Genomic DNA, 27914 nt, shown 5'->3' with positions numbered 1-27914 from the left:
TAAACTTGAAGCTTTCAGTTTTGAAATTTTGATAACTTTTAGTTTGTATTGTATAGCTAAAATATCCTTAAAATTGACAAAGGCGGCTCGGAAGTTCATGACAATTGAAATATGAAAAGAATCCATCTCGTCGGTCTCGAATATTTTTAACGGCATTTGAATGCCGCTCTCTGAATCGGAATCAATGAATGACAGTGAATAGTCCGATTTCAATGCTACACTTATATCAATCTATATCAATCAGTGATGTATGCTCTGATTCTGATTAATGAGAATATCTTCCTCTTAATCAAAATCAGTGAAAGATAGTCACTGATGATTACAGTTACAAGTATAGCACTGCGAACCAATAAGATTTCACTGATTCGAGATTTAGAGAGCGCGAAAATCGATTGATCATCTCTCGCTCAGTGCGAGTCTCCCGTAAGATTTCCGCAAAAAAAAAAAGAAAATATTGGATCGCGTTTTATTGCTCCGGAAGTTTTCGACAAAGTCAAGCCACTCGCCGTTTATCTTGACCTGTCAACTGCAGTCGGTGCTTAGCGTGCCGTTTAATAATATACTATAAGTCATAATCGCTCGTGTTTACTTCTAGAATAATCGTTATTGCGTTATATTGCTTGCTTTAGTCATGCCTGCGAGCTAACCGTCAACGAGAAGGTGACAACATTTAATCCTATTTTAGCAATAAATAAAATTTACGAACATACTTATCGTGCTTCTTAAAATTAAATGCATGCCTGGATTTGATGTAACATTTTCGGATTGTGTATTAGATAGTGAGAAAATACTGTACGGCTTCTGTTGCGAGTTGTTTGTCATATACATATATTATAGTCGGCTCTATCTAAATTGTCGTCATATCTTCGAGAAATATTTATCACGTAATTTTATTACACCGTCCATTTTTCAGACACGCAGAAATTACGATGTGCAAAGTTCAATGGCAAATTTGCCTATAGACGTATCTCTTATGGATATTTGATGTCAAATGACTGAACGGATTAAAAGCAATTGACATGTTTGAATTAATCCATTCATGAAACGTTATCTTAGCGCGATATTACGTGCGGATTTCTCTTAGAAATGTGACAATAATTTGAAACTAGAAGTAGTAAAGTGTGCATGTGCGTTATGTGGCACTCGGGTGAGAGACCGAGAGTTTGAGAATATTTTTCCAAAATATACTCTCCAAAATCGCTTCTTTTTTCCATTTGAATACGTAGAAAAGACAAGAAATTAAGCGATACATTACAACTTTCATTATACATTTCTTGTTATAAAAATCATATCGCCTCGTTAAAAGATAATTAATCAGAATCTGTAAACTGAGGGTCAGAGTGTTTTCGGCGATGTGTCTCGCAGTAAAAACGCAAGGCCTTTTGTAAGTAGTCAGATGCAACGGGGGCGCACGCGTGGTAAAGTTCATTGTCGAAATTGCCAGAAAGGTCTCTCGCTGTCGGCTTCGTAGACGTACGATGGGCACACGGGGGTGTCGGTATTTACGCTAAAATACGTAACGAGCTCTCTCCACGCTTCGGCTCGCCTTAATTTACGCCTTAATTTCCCCTGGCGCCGCAAGCGTTAGCTCGAGTCGATTTCGTGGCTTGGGCAATCAACCTAAGGATGAAATTCCAGGTTTCGAAAACACACCATTGTTGCATCACGAAAGCTCGTATTTCGTCATGTTACATTATCGAACGAGCATATCAATTGCATTCGTTTTTGCCCGATGTAAAAAAAAAAAGTGCAAGTCGTTTTTACGATTTGAGTCATTCAAGATAAATGAAGCATTTTATCAAAATGGATGACATCACATGATATCACGCTTTTTTCAGCGCACGTGAAAATCACGCGTTACATCGCATGTAGTTAATGGAAAAATTATGAGTCACATAATATCAATGAAATACAGACTATGTACACAGCCAGCAAATATAAACGATATTATTATAATACAACAAGAGAGTGAGAGAGAGAGAGAGAGCTCGCGTGACGTGACAATAGCATGCCCTTATCTTTAATCACCTGCTATCTCGACGTCGTGATCGTCGTACATTTCCGCTCGACCATACGTCTTCGTGTTCGAATCAAAAGACGAACGGATTTTGCAAGAGTCCAACCGAGTTCGGTTTCACGACGATTAAGCGCGAGCGAAAGTCTCGGACGGGGTGGGTGGCGTGAGATGCTGGTCATCGTCTTCTCGTCGTCACCGACGGTAATGGTTCTACTCACCCTCTGCCTTCGGGGCAGCGGTGTCACATGCAACCGCAAGCTTCCACCACCATGTTCGGCAATGTTTTCTGTGTGATCGTGTTGTTCGAGTTGACGTAGAGCAGTTGGAGCGGGGCGAGCTGCGTCGGCGAGCAGCATGGCACTATCTTGTTCTTTTGATGTCCCTCTTTGGTCATCAACTTCTGTAAAGGAAAGTGGTTTTGTGCTTATTAATTCGCGAAGATCCCGATTTGGTGGGATGAGATTACGATTTTTGGTACTCGGTTTTATTTTTCAATTGCTCACTTGAACCGTAACAATCTTAAAGACAAACATTTGTAAAACTTAAAATTAACACACAATTTTAGAAGACACATGTGTAAATGTATTGAAAACTTTTAAGCTTTCATACTTTGAAACATTCTTGTATATATTGTACAATACAAGATATTCGGAAAGGTCAAACTCATACAATTTATTAATGAAGTCGAGTAGGTGAAAAAAGTTTATAACAAACTTACACACCGAAAATATTTTATTAAAAAGTTATATATGTTTAAAGATTTTTAATAATTGTAATAATTATAAATGTTCGATAAATATTTGAAGGCAGCTTTCAATGAGCAAAATAACATCCTTTCAATATTTTAAAAAATATTTATAAAAACGTTAAAATCAATGGAATACATCCCCTTTTTTACATTAAAAAAAATATTTATTTATGTTAAAAGTGTTTTTTTTACATTAAATAAAATAAAAATAAATGTGCTAGCTTTTAACATTGAAAAAATATTCATTTTAATATTGTGAAAACTATTTTCTTAACATTAAATAAAATAAAAATAAAATTGTTTTTGGAATAAAAAAAAGAATTTAGAAATTTTTTTTCTTACTTCCGTGAAGCTAGGCACTATGCTAGAATTATACCATATTCAAATTTTTTTTTAATTGTGGAAGTGCTAGCTTCACAAAAGTTTTCTTTTCAAGAATTTTTTTCTGGAAATTTCCAAGCGATCACCCATCCAAGTTAGAATCACCGTTACCAACATTGATTGACTTCTGTATACAGAAACTAATACATTAAGTAATGATTTGTGTAAATACATAAATATCACTGATAGATTAGCTCGATATATGTTGTCGAAAAGATAAAATATACATAATTAAAATTTAGTTGCTTTATTTTAAATTGTTATTCCAAATAATTAATGTAAAATAAATGTTAAATTAATATTATTTAAATAACTATTGGATAAATATTTCTTAAATCATTATTGTAAATGCGTAATTAATCTAAAGGGAATATTAAATAAACGATTTTTTTTAAATTGTTATTTTAAAAATATTATTAATATAAAGTGAATAATACATTAATGTAAAATAAGTATGTAATTAGTATGAAACAATTATTAATTTTACAATTAAGTTGTACATACAATGTATAACTAATGAAAAATAAACATTTAAAAAACATTTCCAAAAAATTGTCCGCTGATCGAGAAAATTTGACAAATATAAGTCCTGCATTTTTGCGGAAGGAAAAATTTTTCAAATTCATTAAAATTATTATAATAATTAATTTTTTCGTCTACTCGATTTAATACGTTGTTAAGTTTGACCCTCATTTTTCAGGATACTCTGTATAACATTTACAGGTTAAAATAATTATGATAAAATTAGAAAGTGCAAAGATAATTTAAACATGTTTTTAATAATAAATGAAATATTTAAAAAAAAAATATAATAAATATTTTCTTATTTTAAAACAGAAATTTGTATTTGAGTTTGACTATCAGAGTTGAAATAAATTGTGAAATAAATTTTAGTCATCTGTTCGTAAGTTGTGACGTTTGATGATTCTTTAATATGGAAAGGTTTCACGAGAAGTGGCGGAGAAATGGATAAGGAAAATATCCTTCTTTCTAGCTGTCCCCAAACTACTGAACCTAAGAAAATCATCTCCATTTCGCGTATGCAAACGATATTTCTCGCGTCACGCTTCGTATATGGCAGAAAGCATAGACCTAAGTTAATGGGGTTTTACGTTGCGTGATAATGGAGTCTTAACGCCCCATTATCGTTACGAGTTGCAAACTATATTACTCACATTATGTGGCGCGGTATAACAAGAGTGCCTCCTTTCCCGACTTTTATTAACAATTAATGCAGGTAATAAAGGACGCGATTATGCTGCACGATTATATTTTTTTACGTTAAGTAAAGCGTAAATTGCGTATGTATACGTGTGTAGCCGTAGGAGATGGAAAGGGATTACTTCGCCTGACGTGAACCAGTTTTTACCAAACTGTAACTAAAAGCTGCATTCACTTGCGAAATTGTCCAATTTACGAATCGAAAATTTTCGTATAAAGGAAACAGTAATTGAAAAATATTTGAAATAATTTTTTGTTTGCTGAAAAGTTATATATCGCAAAATAAGTTTATAAATAAAATTTTAATCATTACAAATAGAAATTATTAATAATTTTTTTTATTTAAATAGAGCGATGTGTTCTTAATAAGATAATTTCTGGTTCAGAGTCTAGATTAACAATCAAATAAAATAATTCTTAATGCAACAAGATGTTTTTAAATTGTTGACTTTTGAAATTGTAGCCGACAAATTAATAAGGAATATCAGCGATATTTACTATTGGCAATACTTTTTACGCGATATCACCTCCGGTAAATCCACGAAGAAACGCACGGAGTGACATGCGATTTTCGAAATAGCGAGAGAAAGACGCGGCGTCAGCGTTCTCCTCGTGTGTACTCGCGAAGAAAGAACGAATATAAATCACACTGGCGACACATTTCTTCAGCACGATAATCGGTTGTTACGCATCTGCGCTTCGTACGACCTGACACAAGCGAGATAAGATTACCGCGCTCTATTTTAGATATAGATAGAACTTTTTCCATAATTTTGCGTCCCTTTCGGAGACAGCAAGTATAATATATGAATTGTGTTGTAACAAAAAACACAAGTAGACAAAAATGAAATAGGCAATAACATAATGATAAGAATAAGCTAACTTCGATAATCCTAATATAACTATAAAGAGTGAAGGTTAATGATATGAGAGACGAGAATAAAATAACAATGTTTAAGTAGCGATAACGAAAGAAAATAAATGACATTGAAAAGTGTGCCAGATAAAAAAAAACCGCAATATGGAATAAATAGAAGAAAATATTTTATTCATGACAAGCAGATAATCATTCATTCGTCTGAAGAATTTGAAGATAAGCAAGTTTTAAAAATTGGCTAAAAATTCAAGCGCTTGTACTACAAATTATAATATTCTTAAATGTTAACAGCAGCTACTTTTAATCTGTTAATAATCACGTTATGTCGATATCAATGCGGTTAATATTGCTCGGAAGGAAAGAATCCTTTCTATTTTTAATTATCTCAAATTAAATTAATTGAGTCATCCGACTTAACTCTTGTAATGCGTTAATTGTCAATTTATAATACTTTACGTCTAGACATGATTTTTCATTTGTTACGACACACTGAGAATGATTCACGATCAATAATAGAATCAAAAACGTTCATGTTCCATTGTTTGATTATTTATAAATAAGATTATAGATATAGCACGTATGTACATTCAGCGGAGCTTTTCTGTTATTTCAATTTAATTGTTTTTATTTTTGAGAAATCTTTAACTTTGGCTATTTAAATCAAACTAGTTATTATTGATCGAGACACCGAACATACGGAAAGAATAATTTTGCTTACGTATTTAAAAGTTTAGCTAGATCTAAAAATAATTTTGTTGGACTATCGAAATAATTATAAAGGAAGTTTACGCATGATGAACATTGCTGTGAAAAATTTTGAAAAATTCTAACAATCAGCTTGTGCGTCTTACATAATTATTTTGATGGTGTAGCAAAATTATTTTCCGACCTGTATCCAGCTACAATAAATTTTCAGATTTCTCAGCAAAACCGTTCTTTCCGTGCACCAGTGAAGAATGTGATAGCCATACTATGCTCACCATAATAACGTTGTTGTATTCCGAGCCGCTGATGGTTAAGGCAGCAGCCGTGGAACAGGAACCTCGGCAGAAATACGCGTGGTATCCGCTGGGATGTAAGATCCAGTCGCTCCAACCGATATCCGTGAAGTTAATGTAAAGCTCATCCCGACAGCACTCCGTCATCTCGGGCAGACAATTCGAATGCCTCTTGGGCCTATTCCGCTGTGGCAATGGTTCCGTGTGGATTACCAGAAACGGTTTTAGGGTTTGCTCGGTGGACACCGGCGCTCTGTCGCGGTCAGTCGAGCAAGTCGTGCAAGCTAACTGGATGGCGTGATTTAATCGGTGTCGGCCTATCCATTTCTTTACTACAAATTTTATGTCTGTTTTCACCCAGCCCTCTGAAAGAGAAGATTAACGATTTTTTGATACGCAGTATCGCATGACGCTCCAAAAAAATGGCACACTGAGAGAAAAAAAGATGACTACAATTACCATAGTTTAACTACATTTTATGGTCATTTTTGCCAACTGTATATTTATAGTCGTTTTTACCATGCAAATTGAAGTTATTAGTTGTAATAACTACACGTAAATAATAAGCGAATGTTACAAAAATAGTTACATTCAGTATAATTGTGATTTTATTTTATACATAGAAATGATTATTTTATTTCTACATATATATTTATTTTGATATTTTGCTATATCAATACCTAAAATTATTATAATTTATAGTCCAATTTTAACATAGTTGGCAGAAACACAAGATTATTATTACTAACATTGTAGCAATGATAACTACAAAAATGCTTTTAACCATAGTTATTTTATCATGCAATTATCATCACAAATACCAGATTTTTTCTCAGTGTTAAAATTTTATGAAATTATATGCAGACAATCTGATTTATTCCAGACAATACATGAAGAATTAAAGAATTTTTCGTGTCTATGAAAATATAAATATAAACATCGCAGTTGTAAGGAATAACTATATCGTTCAGCTTGAGCATTGTTTTAACTCTTTAATTTTTATGTTTCCTACATTTTCTATTCTGAGGTGAAATCATGTAATTTTGTGAAAAAAAGCTAAAAAATTTCAAATTGTATTATTATAATTTATTTAAATATTAATCTAGTTTAATTTTACATGTCTCACGATTTTTAAAATGCGATATTTTTTTAATATTTAAAATTTTTGATAAACTCTTATTAAATTTTAGTTTAAACGTTCAGCAATCGATTTCCAGTCGCATCTTGTACCTCGTACAAATGGGTATTAGATGACGTTAGAAATCGTTCGGGATATTGCGATATGGGAAAATTATTCCTCATCATTCGTATCGAATTTTCGGTAAAGGACGAAATTGCGATGTGCAACGAGGGACAGATTCGCAAAGTGCATGCAATGCAACGGAGTAACGAAATTTGGCGATGGAAGATTTCTATGCGGCGCGGAATCGTATGTGACGAACGTATGGATGAGGATTGAAGGAGAGACGGGAGAGAGAAAGAGAGGAAAGAGGGGAGAGACCGCTTCCATCCTCCATTTACCCACCTCCGACGTCGGTCTCGAAGATTGCCATGACGGTGTTCTTTTCGAATCTGCCGCCTTGGTCCCAGTGATCGAGCTCAGATAGCACGAATGTCTGCTTGAGCCCATCGTCGTTCTCGACCTGTTCCTTGTAGAACCAAAGCTCTGCCGAGGTCACGTCTACGTACAGCATCTCGTTCGGCAGGTCAAACGTGAAACAGGCAGCCGGATTGAACCCCGTTATATGATTCGAACTTTGATGATATTTCGAATCGGCCACACCTGGAAATCGTCGTGACTCGATCATTTTCTTGAGACAGCACGACACGGTCGTTGAACGTATATCGTTTTATTTAAGAGTCGAAATAGAGATTCGATAATTGTAAATGACGAATTGACTTTTCTTGCTAAATTTTTTGATCCTTGAACTTCGAACTGAAAGATACTTCTTATATTTCAACACGGAATATGACTAAATATTAATATTATATTATATGTAGTTTATAATTAATATTAATTAAATTAAATACTACACAGTGAAACCGTCCTATTAAAGCAGGTCAAAATTTTATTTAGACTATGAAATCATTGGATATGATTAAATATGTTTTAGAACAAGATCTACTTACGTTTATTTTATTATGATTACTTTATAATTTATATATATATATATATATATATTTATTTATTTATTTATTTATATACGTTTGAATATAGAAATAAATGAGTCAATAAATTATTTAAAAACAAGTGGAAGTTATAGAATGACTCAGCCCCTCGATTTAAAATGTATATTCTAATCTTTTAGTTCACAGATATTCTTTTCTTTACGAAAATAAGAGCGCGTGTTAAAATTATTCTCTAAAACAGGGACAAAAGTATACTTATTACATTATATCTTATTCTTCATTTCGTCAATAATTTTAATATTCCCCATTTGACTTGAGTGCATGGCACAGCTATTCGGTTGCCTTGCTTCTATGACGAACGCGTATCTCTATGGGCTATCCCATTACAAACTAATTTAGCGTGCCAATGAACGACACCGAAGACTCAGTTATTCGAGACTTTTGAGAGCCCGCCTTTGGCCACGCGCGATCGGCCTGCAATTTACGGCGGTGCTCGAAGTAAGCCTCAAATGGAACCACAATTATCTGGAAAAGTGCGCTTTAAAAGGTTCTCGTAACCGCGTCAAAGTGCAGCAAAGGTTATTTCTGAGCGGCACGTACGATACGCGAGCATAAGGTTAAACAGAAACATTGATGATATTGAATCATCCTCACCCGATAAAAAGAAATGTGTTATTACAAGGAATTACTGTGAAAAGATATAATTCATGATTTTCTACATATTTGCTACTATATTTTCTCATTTATAATTATTACATCATTTAATTTTTTGCATTAAATAAAACATTTTTCAATATATTTGCTGAAAAAATATTTGGATTATACCAGCAAGATAACTGTATAGTAGAATGCGTTTTAATGTGATATTTTACGGTTAGAAGTTTAATAAACTTAATTATATATGTTTGGAGTTAGCCCGTCTCGATTGTCGATCTAATACTTTTAGTTACATAGTCGTTGGATGTTTTTCATTAAAAAGTTATGCTAATATAACTAGATTTAGTATCATTCTCTAGATACTTAGTACATTTAATGCGAAAGAAACGATACACCTCTGACAATTTTTACAAGAATTTTGATTCGTCCACTACTTAAATCTGCCAGATTTCCAATTTACGCAACCAAAATTTTTTCCCGTGTTGAAGTTTCCAATGAAGTTTTCCAATAAAAAAGTTTTTCTAGAAGTTACAAAATTAGCTTTTGAAATCTCCAAATTGTTTTGCAGAATTACCGATACCATTTTATAGAGCGTTCGCCGACAAATTTTAATCGAAGTCATTCGCATTCAATATATCGGTCCATAATAAACCGAAAAACCGTGTTCTGCCAATGCAATGCTTTGTCAATGTATATGCGCGTCGACGGTCGGAGAGCGATCCGCGATATAATCGCGCACTATCAATAAGCGCGTGGAAATTATTTCCGGGCGGATTCTTGGGCGATCAGCGTGTCCGATTGATCGCCACTTCCGCATGATTTATAGCCGGGATTATACAACACCAGGCGTCAGAGTGAATTCATATCGTTGCACAACGCGTGCCAAACGTCAGCGGCAGCGTATCCGTACGCGCGCTGTATTTTTCTCGGTCTACCACGCGTTTTTCTCATTTGTTCGTACGCGAGTATGTTGCATTTCCATTAAAAAAATAAAACCTTTTTCGAGAATAACATTCACTCCGTTTTGTAAATACGTGTGAACAAATACTGAAAAATAGCTTTGTTGCATTAATTAGAAATCTTGTGAATACAACCAATAAATACGTCTGTCCAAAAACAAACGAATCAGAAATTTTGTTCGAATTACCGGATTACAATAAAGCCTAACAAACGTTATAAAATCTCGAGAAATTCTGCTTAGCTTTACCAAAACGCACTCAATCGTATGTTTCATTGATAAAATAAAATCATTTTCTCAGTAAAGAAATTATCTTTGCAAGCAATTAATTTTAGCAAATTAATATATAGAGCAGAAGGTGGTAATACCGCCCCATTTATATTTTCTATAATAACTTTGTTAATAATCGATATTTGAAATTCGAGAAACATAACGGTTACATGCATTAATGTATTATTCAATAGATTCTAGACTCAAAGTTATATTTAATAATAGTTATTACATATGATGTTATTTCATAAAAATATAACATTATTGCATAATGGGTCGAAGAGAAACAAAAGTGATAATGTGCCCTCTTTCCCTCCACAAATATAGATCAAAGAATTGATTTGTTTAAAAACAAATACAATGTTTTATTATAAAATTATATATTTATTTAAACTAAAAGGAAATTGCCGAATATGTGCAAATATATGTACGTACATACATATGTAATACTAAAAATCTATAATACATGTAAACAATTTGCAATAGAACGATTTACAATGAATTTGTCAATCAACTACTTTTATTAGGCTCATGGGATTACGCAAAATTCCATGCTATTGTTTAACATTGCTGCATTGACTCCGTCACACAACTAGTCCCATTTAACCATTTTTATACATGTTAATTGTCGCTTAAGCAAAAAATATACTTCAAGACGTCAATATAACTGTGAGTAATTATTTATAAAATAAACATTCTGAAGAAATAATTGGAATTATGATACAATGAGCAGATTTCTAAATATTTAATGTATCACTGATTTATTTTATTTTTGACTAAAAAAAAACTGAAAATATTTTCCATTTCTAAAAATACATTATTCAGCCTGAAATAACTTATTGCAGCATGACCGTAATGTTTTTGCGGAAATACTATATTTTTTTATGCAATATTATCGTTTGTCATTTGGCAGCAATACTTATGAAAGTGTACCGACATTCTCCATACACCAATCAGCTCCGACCTCCCTTAATTACTAGATTTCGTCACCTAATGACGGAGGCATGAGTTATAAATGACTGTCGTACAAAAACTATAGTACCATCTTCTCCTCTACAAATAATCTTGTATATCGGAACATCACATTCGTTTTATGTAAAGCACAAGTTACATTAGTCGGAATGTAAACAGCTTTCTTATTCCGTTGAAACGCAACATCAACATTATGCAATATAAATTATTGATAACATAAATTACTGCGATAACATAATGATCCTTCATAAATATTCAATTAAGTGCAAAGTAGCAAGATTCTTTTTGTCATTAATTAGTATTGTCCACGATTGTATATACGTATTTCATGTAACTCTAATGGTAAATAACCAAAGTTCAACAGTTATTATGTGTAGTACCATATGACTCGCTGACTTCATGTTCTCTCTATTCATCCTTCCTCGCGTATTCTCAGAGTTCATAAGATTTTCATTTAGAAATCCGATTTCCGAGTTATATTAGCCCGAACAGTCGTTCCAAGATTTTCAGATATTTTCGGAACGAATTCCACGTATACCTTCAGGACATTCTCGAGCGTACAGTACTTCCCGATGTCGCGGCGCAGATTCGACAGCGAGATGAACATTTCCGGTTCACTGGCCTCAATCGCACCGCCGTAATCTACAGTTCTCGCCCCGAAATCGCGCTGCGAGTTAACTAGGCCGAATAAATGTCCCAATATTACGAAACCCCTTCGGCTTACAGCTTACACACGTGTATGCGTGCGCGTGTGATTTCGTGCCGGAATTAGATAAAAAGTGAATATTTTGGGTTACGTCGAATCAGCTTGTAACCTTCGCGCCCGAAAGAGATACGAAATATATGCAGCATCGTGTTGGACGTTAATTCGCACTACAAGTTACGATAACAGCATATCTATCGCAAAGTGTGGAGAAACGTGATCTCTTTTAAGTCCGGTTGTTGCAAACGCGAATTCACGGGACCAAAGTTCACAAAACGTGAGTTCCTGTACAGAAAATTCGCGAATTGAAAAATCGTAAAATCGCGTTTGATGCTTTTGCAAAGATTTCTTTGGGAAAATTTGACGAACGGAGAGAATTACAATTGACAACGCGATAAAGCGATGCCGCAGATATCGAATTGCTTTTTAAAATGAGTGCAGTAGAAACATTTAAAAGGGAGAAAAAAGCACTCAGCAGATTCGATAAAAATAACGCCAACTGCCGTTCTTCTAAATATTTCGTACAATTAATAATTTAAAGTTAAACGTTAATGCCCTAACGTTAGAGAATTTTTGATACAAAATTTATGGCACGTTATTTAATAATTATGCAAAGATTAAAAGTAAAGAGTAATTAATAGAAAAACAAGATTATACTCGTGAAAAAGGGAAAAAGGCATACTGAGAGAGAATTAGAGATTAGAAAAATCTAAAAGGCGTATCGCAATCGCGCGATCGATGCTTTCGTTAAATGCGGAGTCACAATCGCGTGCGCGAAAAACGTACGGCAAAAAGAAGCGTGGAAAAAAAATATTCGGGGCAATAATATTCAGCATACTCGTGCAGCCGATAAATGATACGATATTATCGTATTCCTACATTCCGTCAGAGTGGCAAGAAATTACGTGTTCGTAAATTATGCATAGCTCCGTTGCGAATAAAGTTGCATGACGCGGTAGAATGCCAAAATGGTAACAGCTGGCTTTAAGTGTAAAAAAAACTTTTATACGTAACGTATACTATCTTACGGTTTCTTCGTACATTTCTGTCTTATACGTAGGCGAACATTTTGGAAATAGTAACGGGAAATTTCTGATTTCCTGTGAACTCGGGCATACGGATGCTCTTATCAATATTCCTGATAAGGACTGATTAGTAAACAAGTTCCGGTATAGATAATTACTGAATCACTTATAAGAAACAGTAATATTCATTGTAAATAATTATTTAGTATATTACAAGTGGAGAATAATAAAAATAATACACGGAAAGGAAGTTTGGCTTAAGGGGGTATTCTAGTTTGATGAACCATTTTAAAGGTTATTTCTACGAATTTTTACTCTAGGGTATTGACATAAATACATGTTTATTACTTTTTTAACTCTGTAAAAATTTAATTTTTAGTCCTAATTATTAATATGAAAAAGAGATACTACTTATAAATACAGCATAATTTAAAAAAATCTGTTTATATCAGACGTGACGTTCTTCATGCTAATCTTAAATCAATGATTCGAGGTTTATTTCTACACAATTGTGATTATCATTGGAACTAGAATAAATTATTTATCGCAATGTTCAATAAAATGGCGATCAACTAAAAATGAAAAACAAAATTTTGCAAAAATTTTGAAAAATTTTGCAAGCTGTAAAAACACTTTTTGAAGATTAAAAAGATCCTGGTTTCAACTACAAAGAAAAAATATTTCAAAGTTTCACAAAAACTTTACACATAAAAAGAATAAATTATCTTATTCTGTTCTATCATAAAATAGATTTTCCTCTTTTTTTTTGATATATGTGTTTGGGGACAAAGGAAAATATCGGTTTTGATTACAAACAAATAAATAAAGCGTTATGCTGCATGAAATCGCACGATTTAGCCCATACGTTCTTCAAAACGTAAAAACAACGACAAACTGTTTGAATTTCATTCGTTTATAGGCTTATTCTCAATAGATTGAAGATTGAAAAACTGATTAAAAGAAAAATAAATTTTTTGATCCGTCAAACTATTGTAGAATATCCCATCTAAAAACTTAGTTATATGCAGTTTTAAAAACATTTTTATTAGATCATAAAAATGATTGTGTAGAACATTCAAATTAGTTGTTAGAATGACAAAACATTTTGCAGCCTTGCTCTTATTATGCTCTCACATAATTATTTTGGTGAGCCAACTATTTTCAATGTATGGAGAATATATAACAGAGAGATTCAATCAGATTTATTGTAATGTTTTTTATAAAATGTTAAAAAAAAATTCAATTTTGTTAAGCAAAGTGGAACTAACATATTAATCCAATATTTATATTTTTGTGCGAGGGAACAACGGTTCCTCTCATGTATTTATGATTGGATGATGTAAGGATTTAGTTTTTGTCGTTTCAGTAGTCGGATATATTAAAGCGGACAATTCCACGAATTGCTCTGAACACGCGTATCCGCTACGTATATCCCGACAAATTAAAAGCTTTAACAAAAATAAGTTCTTTATCTTGACGTACATATACCATTTCATAGTTATTTTAAATACCACGTAGGGTAAAGATTTGAATAAATGGTTTTTCCAATTATCTCTTTGATTTTCATTCCCGTTGCTTTTTCTTACACTTTTGTCGAAAGCCCTTGCAATGATGCAAGGTTCGAAATAATTTTATAAATAGAATGAATTTCCAAGAGAGAAAGGCGTCCTCGTGATTTTAAGAAATTCGCCAGGCACGTCGAAAATGATTCACACGGGCGATTAAAATGTCGGAACTGTGATTCTGCGTTGTAATTCGTGGTAAATTTCCGCCGCGCCGTCGGGATTCATACGTGCGCCGTTCGCGCGGCTTCCGTATTTGCATCGCCGCGGAAAATTTGAAATTCATAGTCCCAGCCGGTCGTCGGTGGTACCAGAAGTACTACGCGAGCGAGAGAGAGAGAGAGAGAGAAAGAGAGAGAGAGAAACGGCGTCATTGTTACCGGTTCTCGTTTATTTCGAGGGAGCTGTGCAATTACGCAATATTCATATCCTCGCTGGTGTTTTTCGTCTAGCGAAGAAGGGGAGTTGTCGGCAGGAACGGTCAGCCGACGGTAAAGAGAAAGAAACGAGCTTCTCGGAGCGGTGTTTTCGATGCGAGACGCTCAGTTTTGAGTATGAATATGCCTGGATGCGCGAGAACGTAAAATTAAATACCAAATGATGTTACGAAGTACGTACAAAACGTGCGCTAAAACTGAAAAGATACATGCGTGAGAGAAAGCTGAAATTGAATTCTCCGCAAGTTATTGCAATTTTCCATTTGACAATAGCGATTGTTTACGAGAAGCTGTTGCACCTGTGTACCTTTCTGGTTTTACCAAATTACACATTAAATCAACGGCTTGGACTCGCTGGATTACACGTTCCTGCAATTTATTATAAATTTTCATGCAAGTACTCGGATACGTTTCCAGCACAATAGTTCATTTGCGGATTTCCCTCCGTCTGCGCTTCATCGAAAAAAAAGCGTGCATGCTCGATATTCAGAGATTTTGTTTCGCATTCGAACATTCGGCGACTAGGAGAGTGCACTATGCGAGAAAGACGAGCGCACAATATTCGCGAATGACGCGTATTTTTTTTCTCAGCGTTACTCGCCCTTCGCCTTTCCTCCATCTATGCGTCTACGTTGTGGATTTGAATAACCGTTCATTAGCAGTCTACGCGTGCTCGAATATTTTCACAATGGTTTGCGTGTAATTATATAGACGAAAGATATTACTAAAATTTTTTTCCCCCACGAGTTCACAATTCATATTTCACGTGATTTTTAAAAATCCATCGATATATTGTATTACCAGGTCGGCGTTGCTGTAATTTTTATTTCTGGAAGTATTGTATTTTTTAACAAACGTCAGAAGGTTTTAATGCTTTTCTTCAAAAAATTATAAAAATGCCAAGTCCGTTAAGATAGCTCAAATCAAGGAGAAACAACGAGTTTATTATCGTAACAAGATCTCGATTTTGAAAATAATATTTCTTGCGCGATTTTCAAATAACATTTACTAATTCTCTAAACTGTGCGCCGTTACTTACTTTCGGTTTCAAACGCAGCTCTCAAATTAAATCAGAAACGTAATATCACACAATTAAATGGATAGTCAATTTAATAAAATATAGATGCTAGATAGCTTTTATAAGATCATTCCCCTCTCTCTGCAGAAAATATGATAAATATTGCCTCAGCCAGGGTGACCTGAAACCGAAAGTAACTGTGCAGAGTTCAAAGAATTGGAAAATGTATTTAAAAATCATACAGGAAACATTGTTTTCAGCACTAAGATCCTGTTATCGAGTCATTTCTCGATTTGAATCGTGTACAAATCGCGGCCTTATTCCAATTACTATTTCGTTAGGGTAGCTTTCACGCCGAGTCAAGTTACAATCGCTTTACCTGATTTTACTGCAAATTAATTTTTTTTGAATATTAAAAAAAAGTTTTCTTTACAACGTAATCGTCAATTTTATATCATTTGTTTTGATTCGTCGAATCTTACCTTCGGTTGGAAACACGACGACCTGATTGGTTTTCCCGTAAAAGTTCTCCGCCGGCCTTTCCAAGTCAGGTCGAAGCACATTGCCGTTGATCAGAGGTTTAGGCAAGGTCGACAGTGGCATCGAGACTTCAGGCGGCTTTGACAGCCGTAGCTTCTTCAGGATCTGATTCTTCACGTACTCCACCCTCAGCTCGGTCAACAGCGGATCGGGATCGATCACGTTGACTTTATTCTGCGCGCAGCCGGCGCAGTCGTCCTCTTTGTTGGTCGGAGATTCGGACGACGAATGTGGCAGGAATGTGTACCATACTCTCATCAGTGGGTTAATCGGCCAGTCGGCCGCGATACTCCCGACGAGGAAAACGATAAAGATCCCCATGTGTAGACGCATCTTTCCACCGTAATCCAGATGGCAAATGATCCGAATTGAGTCTTCTTCGATTCCCCTCTAGTCTTTGTTTTGCACACGTGGATTAATTCGCTGATGACGACTTACTCGATTACTCTTTATTAAGTATCGAAAACGGTTGAAACGTCATCACCGACATTACTTCGTCGATACTGAGAGCCTCGCCGTGTTTGGCACTGAATTTAACCGACAGTTCGTATTCTATGACTTTCATACGTCTTTGCCAATTACTTTGGACGCCCGTCCTGTTTTCACTCCGAAGACCTTGAGGCATGGATATCTACAGTACGAAGTCAGTTATCATTTATACCGACAATTTAGAAATGGATTTCTTTCTAGGAATCCGAACAAGATTGGCGCGCAATTTGCACAATATCAATTTTATTGACAAAGTTGCAACAGGTCAGGCCGGGTCGCTACAATCGCCGAGTCCGATATCTCGTGAGATTGCGAACCGCTTCGCCGATCGTGGCTCTTCGCTTCTTTCCCTTTTTTCTTTCCTCTCTTCTTTAGGCACTGTATTCCTTATACTTCTTCATTCTAAATATCAATCTGCGGAGTCGGCAATAATTTTTTTACGAATGCAGAAGAAGACCGACATCCGTTCGATTTCCCGCGGGCAGTTCTCCTCCTCGCAATGACCGACGTTCTCGGCGGCGCGTCCACGGAGACTGGAGGTGAATCGTTACGATGGTCCAGTGATGTAGTTGGCTCTGTATAGGCTGAACTTTGTTCCGCAGTCGCCGGAGCCAATACCGATTGGACGGGGACGAAGTGTGATATATGTTGATAACGCAAGCACGCGCCGCGAACATGCTGCCAATGGGATTCCGTGTGGTCCATTGGCGGTTCCTGAAGTTTCGAATCTGGTCTTAATAGGCTGGCGTTTATCTCGAACGTCTGGTGGAGAAGGTGTCTCGCTCGTTGATTGGCATCTCGGTGAACCGTGAAAGATTATTTCTCTCAATGGGATCAATGTATCTCTCTGGCATGCTGGTACAGCGCTATTACGAAGAGAGATAAGGCGCGTATTAATGATGAAACGTCTTAAACCTCTTTCGTAAAATATTTATTGCCCACAGATGCGACGAGGCACATGTTTTTTCAAAATTGACAAACGGCTTCTCTGTTTAAATTTCGATTCTTTTTTACCTGACTAATTTAGCTTCGGCGCGTGACTTTTGAATGAGCGTCTTTCTTCACTTTTAATCTCTATTCTCTTATTACGCGCCGTAATGTACAATACATGATGTAACATCGCGCTCAATTTCTAGCTTGTGACCATGTAGATTCCTTTTTGTGACATCTAACTGTAATAACGAAACGAAGAATATTTATATCTCTTGAATGCACTCATTTGAGAGAGAGAGAGAGAGAGAGAGAGAGAGCTTGCAATGCGAATGTTTACTGCAAAAAGTCTGACGTACGCTCGGTCGCAGATTAGTGTCAGCATTTCTTTGACCTGAAGGCTTGCAATTCACGGTTCATCGACGCGCTCACTTCGTGGAAGATGACCCATCTCTCTGACCCGGAAACGCAGAATATATATATATATATTTTTTTTTTTCAACATACTTGACGTATTTGAAGCAAATGCAACGAATGCTCTTTGAAGCGCCGAGATTATTTCATTTATCGAGCGCGACGTGTCACGGATCTTTTTCGAGGGCGCCAATCTTTGTAGGAAAACATCGTATAGTAAAATACGCCTGCACTTCGACACGTCGCGCCTTTGGTTTAATAAATCACGCGATAACGCGGTCCTCGTAAAAAAAACGAGAGAGAGTGTGAAAAAGCAATCGTAAAGAAATACTGCGTTAAGCGCCTTATCGTTTCCTACTGTTCCTCGATGTCATTAATAATTGTGGCGAAAGCCATCATCGCTGCGCACCGTGTTTCGGCATTTGAGTGCAGTTCTTTTTTTTTTTCATTTTTTTTTTGCCTCGCTCTCGTTCCGCTTCTCCATTGGACTTCATGGCTCGCAAATTATTACACGGTCCAGCGTATTGAATTATCCTGTAATTTGCGCCGGACACGGCGTGCGCGTAATCAGCAGTACGCGCACGCCGCGCGCTCATTTGTAGAATCGCCGCGCTTGTTTGCGTTATCTTATTATCGGCCGTTATCGAAATATGTAATTTTTCGAACTGACGCACGTGACGTCATTATTCAAATAACGTATAATAATATTTCATGCGCGTCGTCTTATTGGGGAAAAAGTTTTATCTATTCACCCGGTAATATATGGCAACGTGACAAATTGTGCCGATAAAATATTGACTGCGTTTTAAATGTAAATCCGCAGCTCTCTCTCCATATTTTCAGAATTACGCCCGTACATTTACGCGCTGGAGGGAGATTGCCAGGAAAATATGGACCAAATATACGTTAATATAAACAAACAGTTTTAATTTAAAGATTAATGCACATATAATTAAATATTTCTCCTTTATTAAAAAAAAAAAAGAATACATGTTTGCACGCATTTATTACGCCGTAGAGAAAATATTCGAATTTCCATGAATGCGATGAATATCTTTATACCTCTGCATTATTGCTTTCAAACGTATATTAACGTAGTTTCCCTATTATCTCGCGGAGAACGCATTTATACAAATACAACAAGTTCTTTCTTCGAGTTACCACGAATTTTATTACAGCGTACTCGCGAATTTAACAATGGGCGAGGTTGCGGGAGAGTCGGGCGAACTTTTTTCTGTTCTTTTTTTTTTGCTGGAAAACTTTTTCGGAGGATTTAATTTCCGGCGCGTATAACGAGGATGATTCGCGATGTTTAACGCGATGTTGTCAAAAAGTGAATTCGATGCGAGCAACCGTCAATTGCACAACGGAAAACTTTATTATTACGCGGACAACAGTAATTTAAAATCGCTACGTTAGTTATGGACTCGCACCTTCGCGTAATAAATAACGATGAAGCAATAATCAGCGGTGAGATAATTGGAGAGCTACTACTCGAAGCGCAAATGGACGAAAGTTGATTATTCCGCTTGCGGCAAAGTATCTGGAGCACGCGGGGGAAAAAAGAAGGATTTGAAAGCACATCTGTTTTATTTTATGAAGAGGCAAAGGGCAACCATACGCAAAAGTAATGAGAGTAATGTTGTACATATATTTTTTTTATTTATCAATTTCGAATGTTGTACGTTGTACCGTTAAGCTCGAAAATGGCAAACGTAAACAACACACGGTGATAAGATGAGTTTTTTTTTCGATAAGTTTCGATAAAAGTGTGATGAATATTCTTTCTTCGTAAATCAATTTTGTTTCCCTTTTTTCTAATCTGGTATTGATAAATGAGATTGATGTTGTTGCTCGGAAGGAGAATAATTGGGTTTACAGACAGTAAACAATCGAGAACGATTACAATTTCGAAGAGGAAACGAATTTTACGCAATATAAGAGAAGATCGGAGAGGTGATTGTAACATCCGTCATTTCGTATGTTATGGAGCGTACGTGATATCCTCGGTATTCACAGAAGCGATTCAATGGGTTGAGGTTGAATCGCTCCTCTCGTCCAAAGATCACTCCATTGTCACGTTTCCTTTGCGTGGAAATACTTTGACAAGGAGTCGCTTAACGACGATTGGCAGGGTCGCTTTGTGAGTTCCTAAGTTTAAATCTGACAGGTCAAGGAGGCTAATGACTCTTAACAGAAATAATATCTACACGTTCACGCGCGCGACATCCGTGAGTTTATCATCATAATGTGTCAAACTGAACGTATTCCGACGTGATAGAGAATACTGTGCATATTTACACTATGCATATTTACGCATATTTATTATATTTGATCTGCTTTCAAACAATTATTTTATATTCCGTTTCATCAATTCGTTTATTTGCCAATTTTTCCCTGTAAATATACATTGTCGTTTTAACATACTGAATTAAATTTTATTCAATATATTTCTGCGTATATTTGCGCGATAAAAATATGAAAATTAATATTACTCTTGCATCATGGAAATTAATAATATTTGTCAGATCCTTATATGTAACGTGTGACCATTATGCAAAATTATTTTTAGCCTAAGATCATGAACTTTAATTTGCAATAGACAATTTTGATTGTTTAATTCAGAAACGTATAAATCTGGAAACTTTTTAATTAGAATTGTTTACTTGAATTAAATTAATTAATCGTACAAGCAAGTAAAGAAGCGTCACCAACTACGGTCGAGGCTGGATCTTGGTGCTTAATATTATAATATTTTATATGTACATAAATCTTAAATACATTTTCAATATTTTTTTTACAAATTGCGCCGAAATCATTAGTAAATTAATTAAATTAACTCCATGATGTACATTGAAATGTTGTAGAGAATATCTTTTATATTATTTACACACAATCGGTTAGATTTATTCTCTCAAGCTGAAAAACAACAATATGAATCATTCGAAAATTTTACTTGCTTTCTCTCGAAACAGATTTTTCCCTTTTTTTATTGTAATAATTATTTTATTTAATTAAAACTTCAGGAAATAGTATTTATATTATAGAAAGGATATTTTGTAATAATTCTTTTATATTCTTTTTTTTGCTATAAATATCTGTATAAACGGGACGCAGTACTAACTTACCTCTTGAGCCCAGTCTCCCCTACAAATAAACACCTGAAAAGAGAAGAGGCCTGCTGATTAGAATCAGCGGAGATAGGGAAGAGCCCTACAGATTGACTCATTTTTACCGGATAAAGTCTTGATTTAAATCTAAATTGAAAGTATAATTTTACAAGAAAATTCGAGGCGATGTTCGTTAAAGATTTTTTAATAACAACAATATTCAATAATACCCAAAAATGGAATAGTCTACGTTGAAAAAAAAAATTGTTAACGCAATTAAATTTGTCAACTTGATTAAATTTCTTTAATTCTAACATTTATTTAAGTTACGTGAATATATAAATTTTTGAACCGAAGAAATTAAATTTAACTTAAAAATACATACGTACTTTAATAAAGTCAATAATCAATTTCGTCAAGTTAACAATTTTTTCTCAGTGTATGTTCAAAAATAGGATTCCTTCTACTAATGTATAGCGTCAAGAAAAAGTCAAACATTATAAAAATGAGTGGAAACGAGCGTTAAAGAATAAAAAGATTCAAGAAAGTTCGAGAACATCTTGCCATGCAAAATATCAAGAGGAAAGAGAAAAAAATTGGAAGATGACGACAAACCATCATGCTCGATAATAAACTGCAAACCGGATGAATCTAGCTCGATGTATTATGCAATACGTATAATGAGATATTGAAAGCCAAAATCAATTGGGCATTGAAAATCAGTATTTTGATACGATCGTTAGCTAAATAATGATAATACATACATGGTATTTCCTCTGAGCTCATAAAATTATTTATTTATTATTTATCATATTTACATTCTTTTTTTTTTTTTTTTTTTTTTTTTTTTTTTTGACAGCAACCAAGCGAATGATGTATTACAAATATATTGCATTTGCGACATCAAATTGGGGCATAATTTAATTCGCGGTTTAATTAATCGTGAGATCGTGTCTCATTCCCGCGTCATGTTTAAAAAAAAAAGCGAAGGTGCGCGATGCACGGTAAACGAAAACGAAACGTTATCGGTATTTTTACGAGCCGCAATTTATTCCATCTGAGCGATCTGCTCGAATTTGAGCGGTGATTGCGTTACGCGCCCGTCGCATTTTGCACATTTCGCGGCCGGAGTTCGATAAATATTCACCCCGCTCGTGCGATGAGCGTTCGCCGCCTCTCGCCGAGCGTTGACGGCTGCCGACGCGATTTATCGACGAGTGCTTGGATACTCGTTTCGAGGAGAGATGACGGACGGCTAAGAGATGCCACTGTAACGCCGTATTCTCGAGACGAGAATGCTCCTCGGAGGAGCAGGAAGAGGAGGAAGAGGAGGAGCGACACGATGCGTCGCATCGGTGTCTCCTTTAGTCGTGTTACGCGACAGGAAAATCCACCGGGCTTTTCGTTCTCTGGAAAACGCTTATCGCGCCGGATGTATGCACGAGAGAAACAGAATCTCTCTCTCCCTCTCTTATTCTCTCTCTCTCTCTCTCTCTCTCTCTCTCTCTCTCTGCTGCGTCTCTAGTACGGTTCCTGTCAGCCGACGACGTTCCGGACGATCGATCTTTGAATCTCGCTTACATGCTTGTCGGCTTAATCGATCTTCCATCGATAAGGGACTACGTTTGCGCTGTCTCGCATGCTCGTCGCCGTTTATCCACTTCGACATTAGGACGTACTATACACTCGCGAAGCGCCGCCACGATTGTTTACGGTGTCGACATCCGCTCGTACTTTACCGACATCCGACGTGAACCGATTCCACTATACACTATACGGAGCGTGATTTAGAGTCACCGTAAATTGGCGCATCTTCGCGATAGCCTTTATTATTATAACGCGGCAATTTCGGAGACTTGGGCTAATCGATAAATATAACGCCGCCGCTCGCGGGCGCATTTTGACGCTAACCATCTTTACCGCCCGGTAATGGCAATAACGCTTAACGGCAATACGACCGAAGTTTGTAGATGTTACATTGTTGTTTACGGATATCGTGATATATTACGGTGCGGCAATTCGTTATTCAGCCCGCTGCATTATTCCCGGTATGTATGTACGTGCGAGCGCGCGTGTACGCGCGGTGCACGTATTTCGGACGCTCTTAAGGGACTCGGTCCTGGAGGACGATAAATTCTGTTGCTCTCACATTTTCCGTGACTCCTCGTACGTGCGAGGATAAGGATAAAGCGGACGATGAAAGCTCGCGGCATACTGAGAATCCTCGCTCTTATTTATTTTTCTTTTCTCCCCGCTCGCCATTCGTCATGCTGCCGCGCCGTGCACCGGAACGAAATGAAAAACGCACCGGAAACGCCGAAAATAACCGCGAGTCACGTGGAAATTACGAAAGGACGAGCGACGGATCTTTGTTCTTCGTTCATACTCGCCACCGCGGATGCGCGAGATGTCGATCGAAGAGAGTACAACTTCTCGTAATTGGTCAATAAAATTGTCACAAAAGGGGGAGGAATAGAGAATTAGCTGGTAGGCTAATTTTTTAACTATTTTTGTCGATTTTTTAAAATAATTGTCCAGAAATGTAGATTATTTTCACATAAATAAAATCTGAATTCTCCTGTTTACATTTCCTATGCTGTATTCATAAATGCAGCGTAGGGAAGAGAAAAGAGTGGTGAAAACATTATTTTTTTTTTTTTTTTTTAATAAATATGTATCAATAAATATTAACACGACATAATTCTTATGAACACTAGTTTGTTTGCCATTGAGTTCTATCAATCGCCCTATAGGTAAAAATTCATCGAGTATGTAGAACAAACATAATTTACAATTTACTGAAGAGGAAGAAAGAATGTATATGAGATAAAAGAGGTTGACATATTTCCAATTAATATTATAAAAACATTTTTATTTATAAATAAATTACATTAATGATCCTAGGAAAATCTTACACGCTAATAAATGTTGCCGAGCAGAGAGGTTCTATGAATATCTTATAAAATATATTTTTTGCTAAAAGATGATTTTCTTAAATCTAATTTCTTTAGCAAAAAAAATTATTTTTGAAATAATTTCTTTGCACTAAGTGAGTATCATAACACTTTATATATCGGATTTGTGCGTATACATTACATCATATAATAAATTCAATTACATTATTTGAAAGCTGCATTCAAGATCTTTAAGTTAGACAAAAGTTAAAAAATTAATGCCGGACACACTTCTCAAAATTACGTATGGAATATACACCAGTGAAAATCTCTATCTGTAAAACTAAAATTTAGCTTTTATAAAAATGGAGTGAACACTAATGATCAGTAGTCATCCTACAATGTAATGCTAAACGAACTGTAACGAAGTAATTTTACCGATTACCCCTAGAATTCAATGTAGGCTGCGATATCATGGTACCTCTCCATCCCACATCAATCTTACGCGCGACCACTCTCTTTCCTCTATAACTCACTTCGTATTAATGACCGACAAAATTCCTTGTAAAAGTTTTCTAATTTATAGTTTTGAGGCCATTTTTATATTGCACTACTACTGTGCAATGTTTCCGATATACACTGTCAATTCACGTTACGTCAATTTACGTATGCTATAGATTTTCAGTGCTAGTAGTGAGTTTCAAAACGCAATCCTCTTATTATCACTTTAAAAAATTCTTCAGTTAGAATAAATAGTAACTTGGAAGTCAAAATTACCTGTAAGAGCTTCTTTTACCAATTCCGATTAATTTAATTGCCCAATCAAAAGATTGATTAGTCTAATACTGAATCTGCCAATGCGATTGGTTAGTTCTCGTTTAATAATGGCTGATTATTCCATTAAATTAACCGGATTTAGTTAAAGAGTTCTCTTAAAACAATACTTTATTCTCATTATTGTTTACCTTATCTTGGATAATTTAAAAAAGATTTCTTTATTTACATGATTACTTAAAATTAAAATTATACAAATAATGATACAAATAACGATAAACATTGCCTTTATATATTTCTTATTTAAAATTGACATGTTATGTATCTAAGTTGAAGCCTTTAAGTGAAGAAGCTGATGTTTAATTTAATAATCAATTCAATAATTATTATAAATATAATAATTGTACAAGTGGTTAATTAATATAATTATTTTATTAAATAATTGTAAAATTGTTTAATTAATATAAATATTTATTCAATTTGTAAAAGAATCGCTGTGAGAAAAAAAGAGAAAGCGCGCGCGTAGTGCACGCTGTCGTATCCTAATATATTTATATCACACATGACGTTAAATTTATTGCCGTCGTAACATAAATCGTTTAGAACGTCTGAACGCCAAAGTTGGAGGGGTATCACGAGAGTCGATGCGAAAACGAGCCTAAGCAAATCGATCGGACAACTCGCGGTGACAGTTTAAGAACGGGGATCGAGCGATTTTCCCATGGCGACCATCAACCTGTTCGCCTCCTGCGAGTTATTCCCGACCCGGTCTCTCCCAGAGGGACAATGGTAAGGCCGTGAGAATGAGAGATAAGGGCGATTAAAGCGGGAGACCCGAGCGAAGGAGAGGCGAAGTCCGTAAATCAGGATGTTACTCCCCTTGATCCGATTACGAGCGATTATATTCCGCGCGGAGTCTCCGCGAAACTCGTCGTCGCAGGATTCTTTTACGGTAACACGACCGGCTTCGCCAATTGCTTCGCAACTTTTTCTCTTTCCTCGTATTTATCTCCGTTGCCTCCTCTATCTGTTTCCCGTCCTTTCCTGCGACAGTATAGGGCGTTATTATTTCTCTTTTCGAGCAGAATATCCTCAATCCTTTAATGCACTCGGCGAAAATATGTGACGAGAATTTTCTTAGTGAACTTTTTCCCTTTCTTTTTTTTTTTAATTATTTTAATATCGTTTAGAGCGTTAAAACTATGAAATAAAAATCATCAATTACTCGATGATTTTGCTGTAGTATCTCTGTTAAAGCCCGATTCGACTCCGTTTAATCCTTTGCACATGAAGCTCTCATAAAGCTCTTCTTTTTATATGAGAGACCTCTTTATATCCTTATCGTCTTAAAACGTTAACGACTTAAAAGCTTGCGATACTCTTAGCAACTTTGGAAAAATATCGACTTTGAGCCATTTCGTTGTTTCGCAGCAGCTGCATTGTCCATTAAGCAGCGTTAAGTCCGCCGGTTAGTTCCGTACAGCTCTCGTAAAATTCCAGTCTTCACATACTTTTTTTTCTTACTATCCGTCTATAAAAACTGGTCATGTAACTCCATTCGTAGCACTAATCAATCATTTTCTAATTATTTTTCTCTGAAAATTAACGCTTCACTTTAATCTTTTCACTGTACGCTTCATTATTTTTAGATCAGCTTAAAAATATTTACTTATATATTTTATTTTTATACGTTTAGTATGTTTATTTAGAAACCCAAAAATTAAAAAAAAATAGGAAAAAATTAAATAAATATAGATAAAAGTAGATTAAAACTAGGAGCCGAGTACACTTTATTGAATTCATACATCCGGCATCCTTCCGTACCGTTATAACTAAAATGCATCTATCATTTTCTTTTGGATCATTATATTTCGTTTTAAATGCATTCTATTGTGAGCACATTAGGTATGGAAACAGTGAAGAAATTATCAGATTTTAAGATTAATGACATTTGGAGTAAGAAGCGAGCCTGCAATGCCAGTTTGCGCCGTGCTGCCGATAACAGCAGGTCAGGACGGTAAGATGGAACACGGCGGGATACGTGCGATGTCGCTCACCAGATGGGAAACAGAGATGTTGCCGAGTAACAATCGGAGGATGCGCTGTCGCTTGGACGGATTGCGCGCGTTGTCATCCGCGACGAACAATGAGTCGTGGCCAACCTCCGAATGGAGAGATGGAATTTGCGTGGTCTCGGAGCCGTATTTGATATCGGAAAATCAGAGGAGAGGGTCGCAAAGCCGCGACAATGCATTCCGGACGTATTGCTCCTCGGAATTCTTTCTGTCGTTGCAACGCCGTGTTTAGTGACATGCAATCGTACGAGTAAAGCTTTTATTCGCCGGGGCGCGCTATTATTTTGCATGTTTAATCGTAGAGACTTAGGAAACGGATGATGACAGGCCGTCAGATTTTTTGTACGTCTGGTTTTCATAGGTGCAAAGGTTGTCTCGTGAAATTAACATTTAAATTTTAATAAAACCCTCCATTATTATTGCTATACAGAGAGAACCATTTTGCTAAAGTAAAAAGAAATACTGCTGAAGTAAAAAAAAATATAAAGTAATAATTTGAATAAAGATTTGGAAATAACTTTGGTGGACCATCGAAATAATTATAAAAGACATTCTAGCAATTAATTTAAGCACTCTATATAATTATTTTGATACTTTAACATAATTATCTATATTTTCTTCCGTATTTTGTTCTGTAGTTAAATTTTTACACTTTAGCAAAACCGTGCGTTCTGTGTGGATATATGATACGTATAGTATATCATCGAAAAAGGA

General features: G+C 35.6%; 1 protein-coding gene and 1 long non-coding RNA gene across 2 annotated transcripts in view; one reads left to right on the top strand and one right to left on the bottom strand.

The window, feature by feature from the left end:
• The window catches only part of LOC120357907, a 46679-nt gene that overhangs the window by 7103 nt on the left and 11662 nt on the right, over positions 1 to 27914 (top strand). The gene's annotated exons all lie outside the window — the stretch shown is intronic.
• LOC105203274 (growth/differentiation factor 8) lies at positions 13 to 17536 on the bottom strand. Its single transcript, XM_011172051.3, has 4 exons — positions 16457 to 17536; positions 7768 to 8025; positions 6225 to 6607; positions 13 to 2417 (listed from the first exon to the last, which is right to left on the bottom strand). The coding sequence occupies exons 1-4, from the start codon at positions 16845 to 16847 to the stop codon at positions 2259 to 2261; spliced, it is 1191 nt and encodes a 396-aa protein (XP_011170353.1). The 5' UTR covers positions 16848 to 17536; the 3' UTR covers positions 13 to 2258.

Source organism: Solenopsis invicta, chromosome 5, assembly GCF_016802725.1.
Source record: "Solenopsis invicta isolate M01_SB chromosome 5, UNIL_Sinv_3.0, whole genome shotgun sequence".
Taxonomy (NCBI): Eukaryota; Metazoa; Arthropoda; class Insecta; order Hymenoptera; family Formicidae; genus Solenopsis; species Solenopsis invicta.
The sequence above is the reverse complement of the archived record's forward strand: the minus strand, read 5'-3'. Positions and strand labels throughout refer to the sequence as shown.

What these genes read in the sequence shown, in the direction of transcription:
- LOC105203274 (XM_011172051.3), bottom strand. Translation starts at nt 16,847, where the DNA reads ATGCGTCTACACATGGGGATCTTTATCGTTTTCCTCGTCGGGAGTATC. An exon ending in CTTCGAGACCGACGTCGGAG is followed by an intron (nt 6,608 to 7,767) that starts GTGGGTAAATGG and finishes CTTCTCTTTCAG; the next exon opens with AGGGCTGGGTGAAAACAGAC. An exon ending in AATACAACAACGTTATTATG is followed by an intron (nt 2,418 to 6,224) that starts GTGAGCATAGTA and finishes TTTCCTTTACAG; the next exon opens with AAGTTGATGACCAAAGAGGG.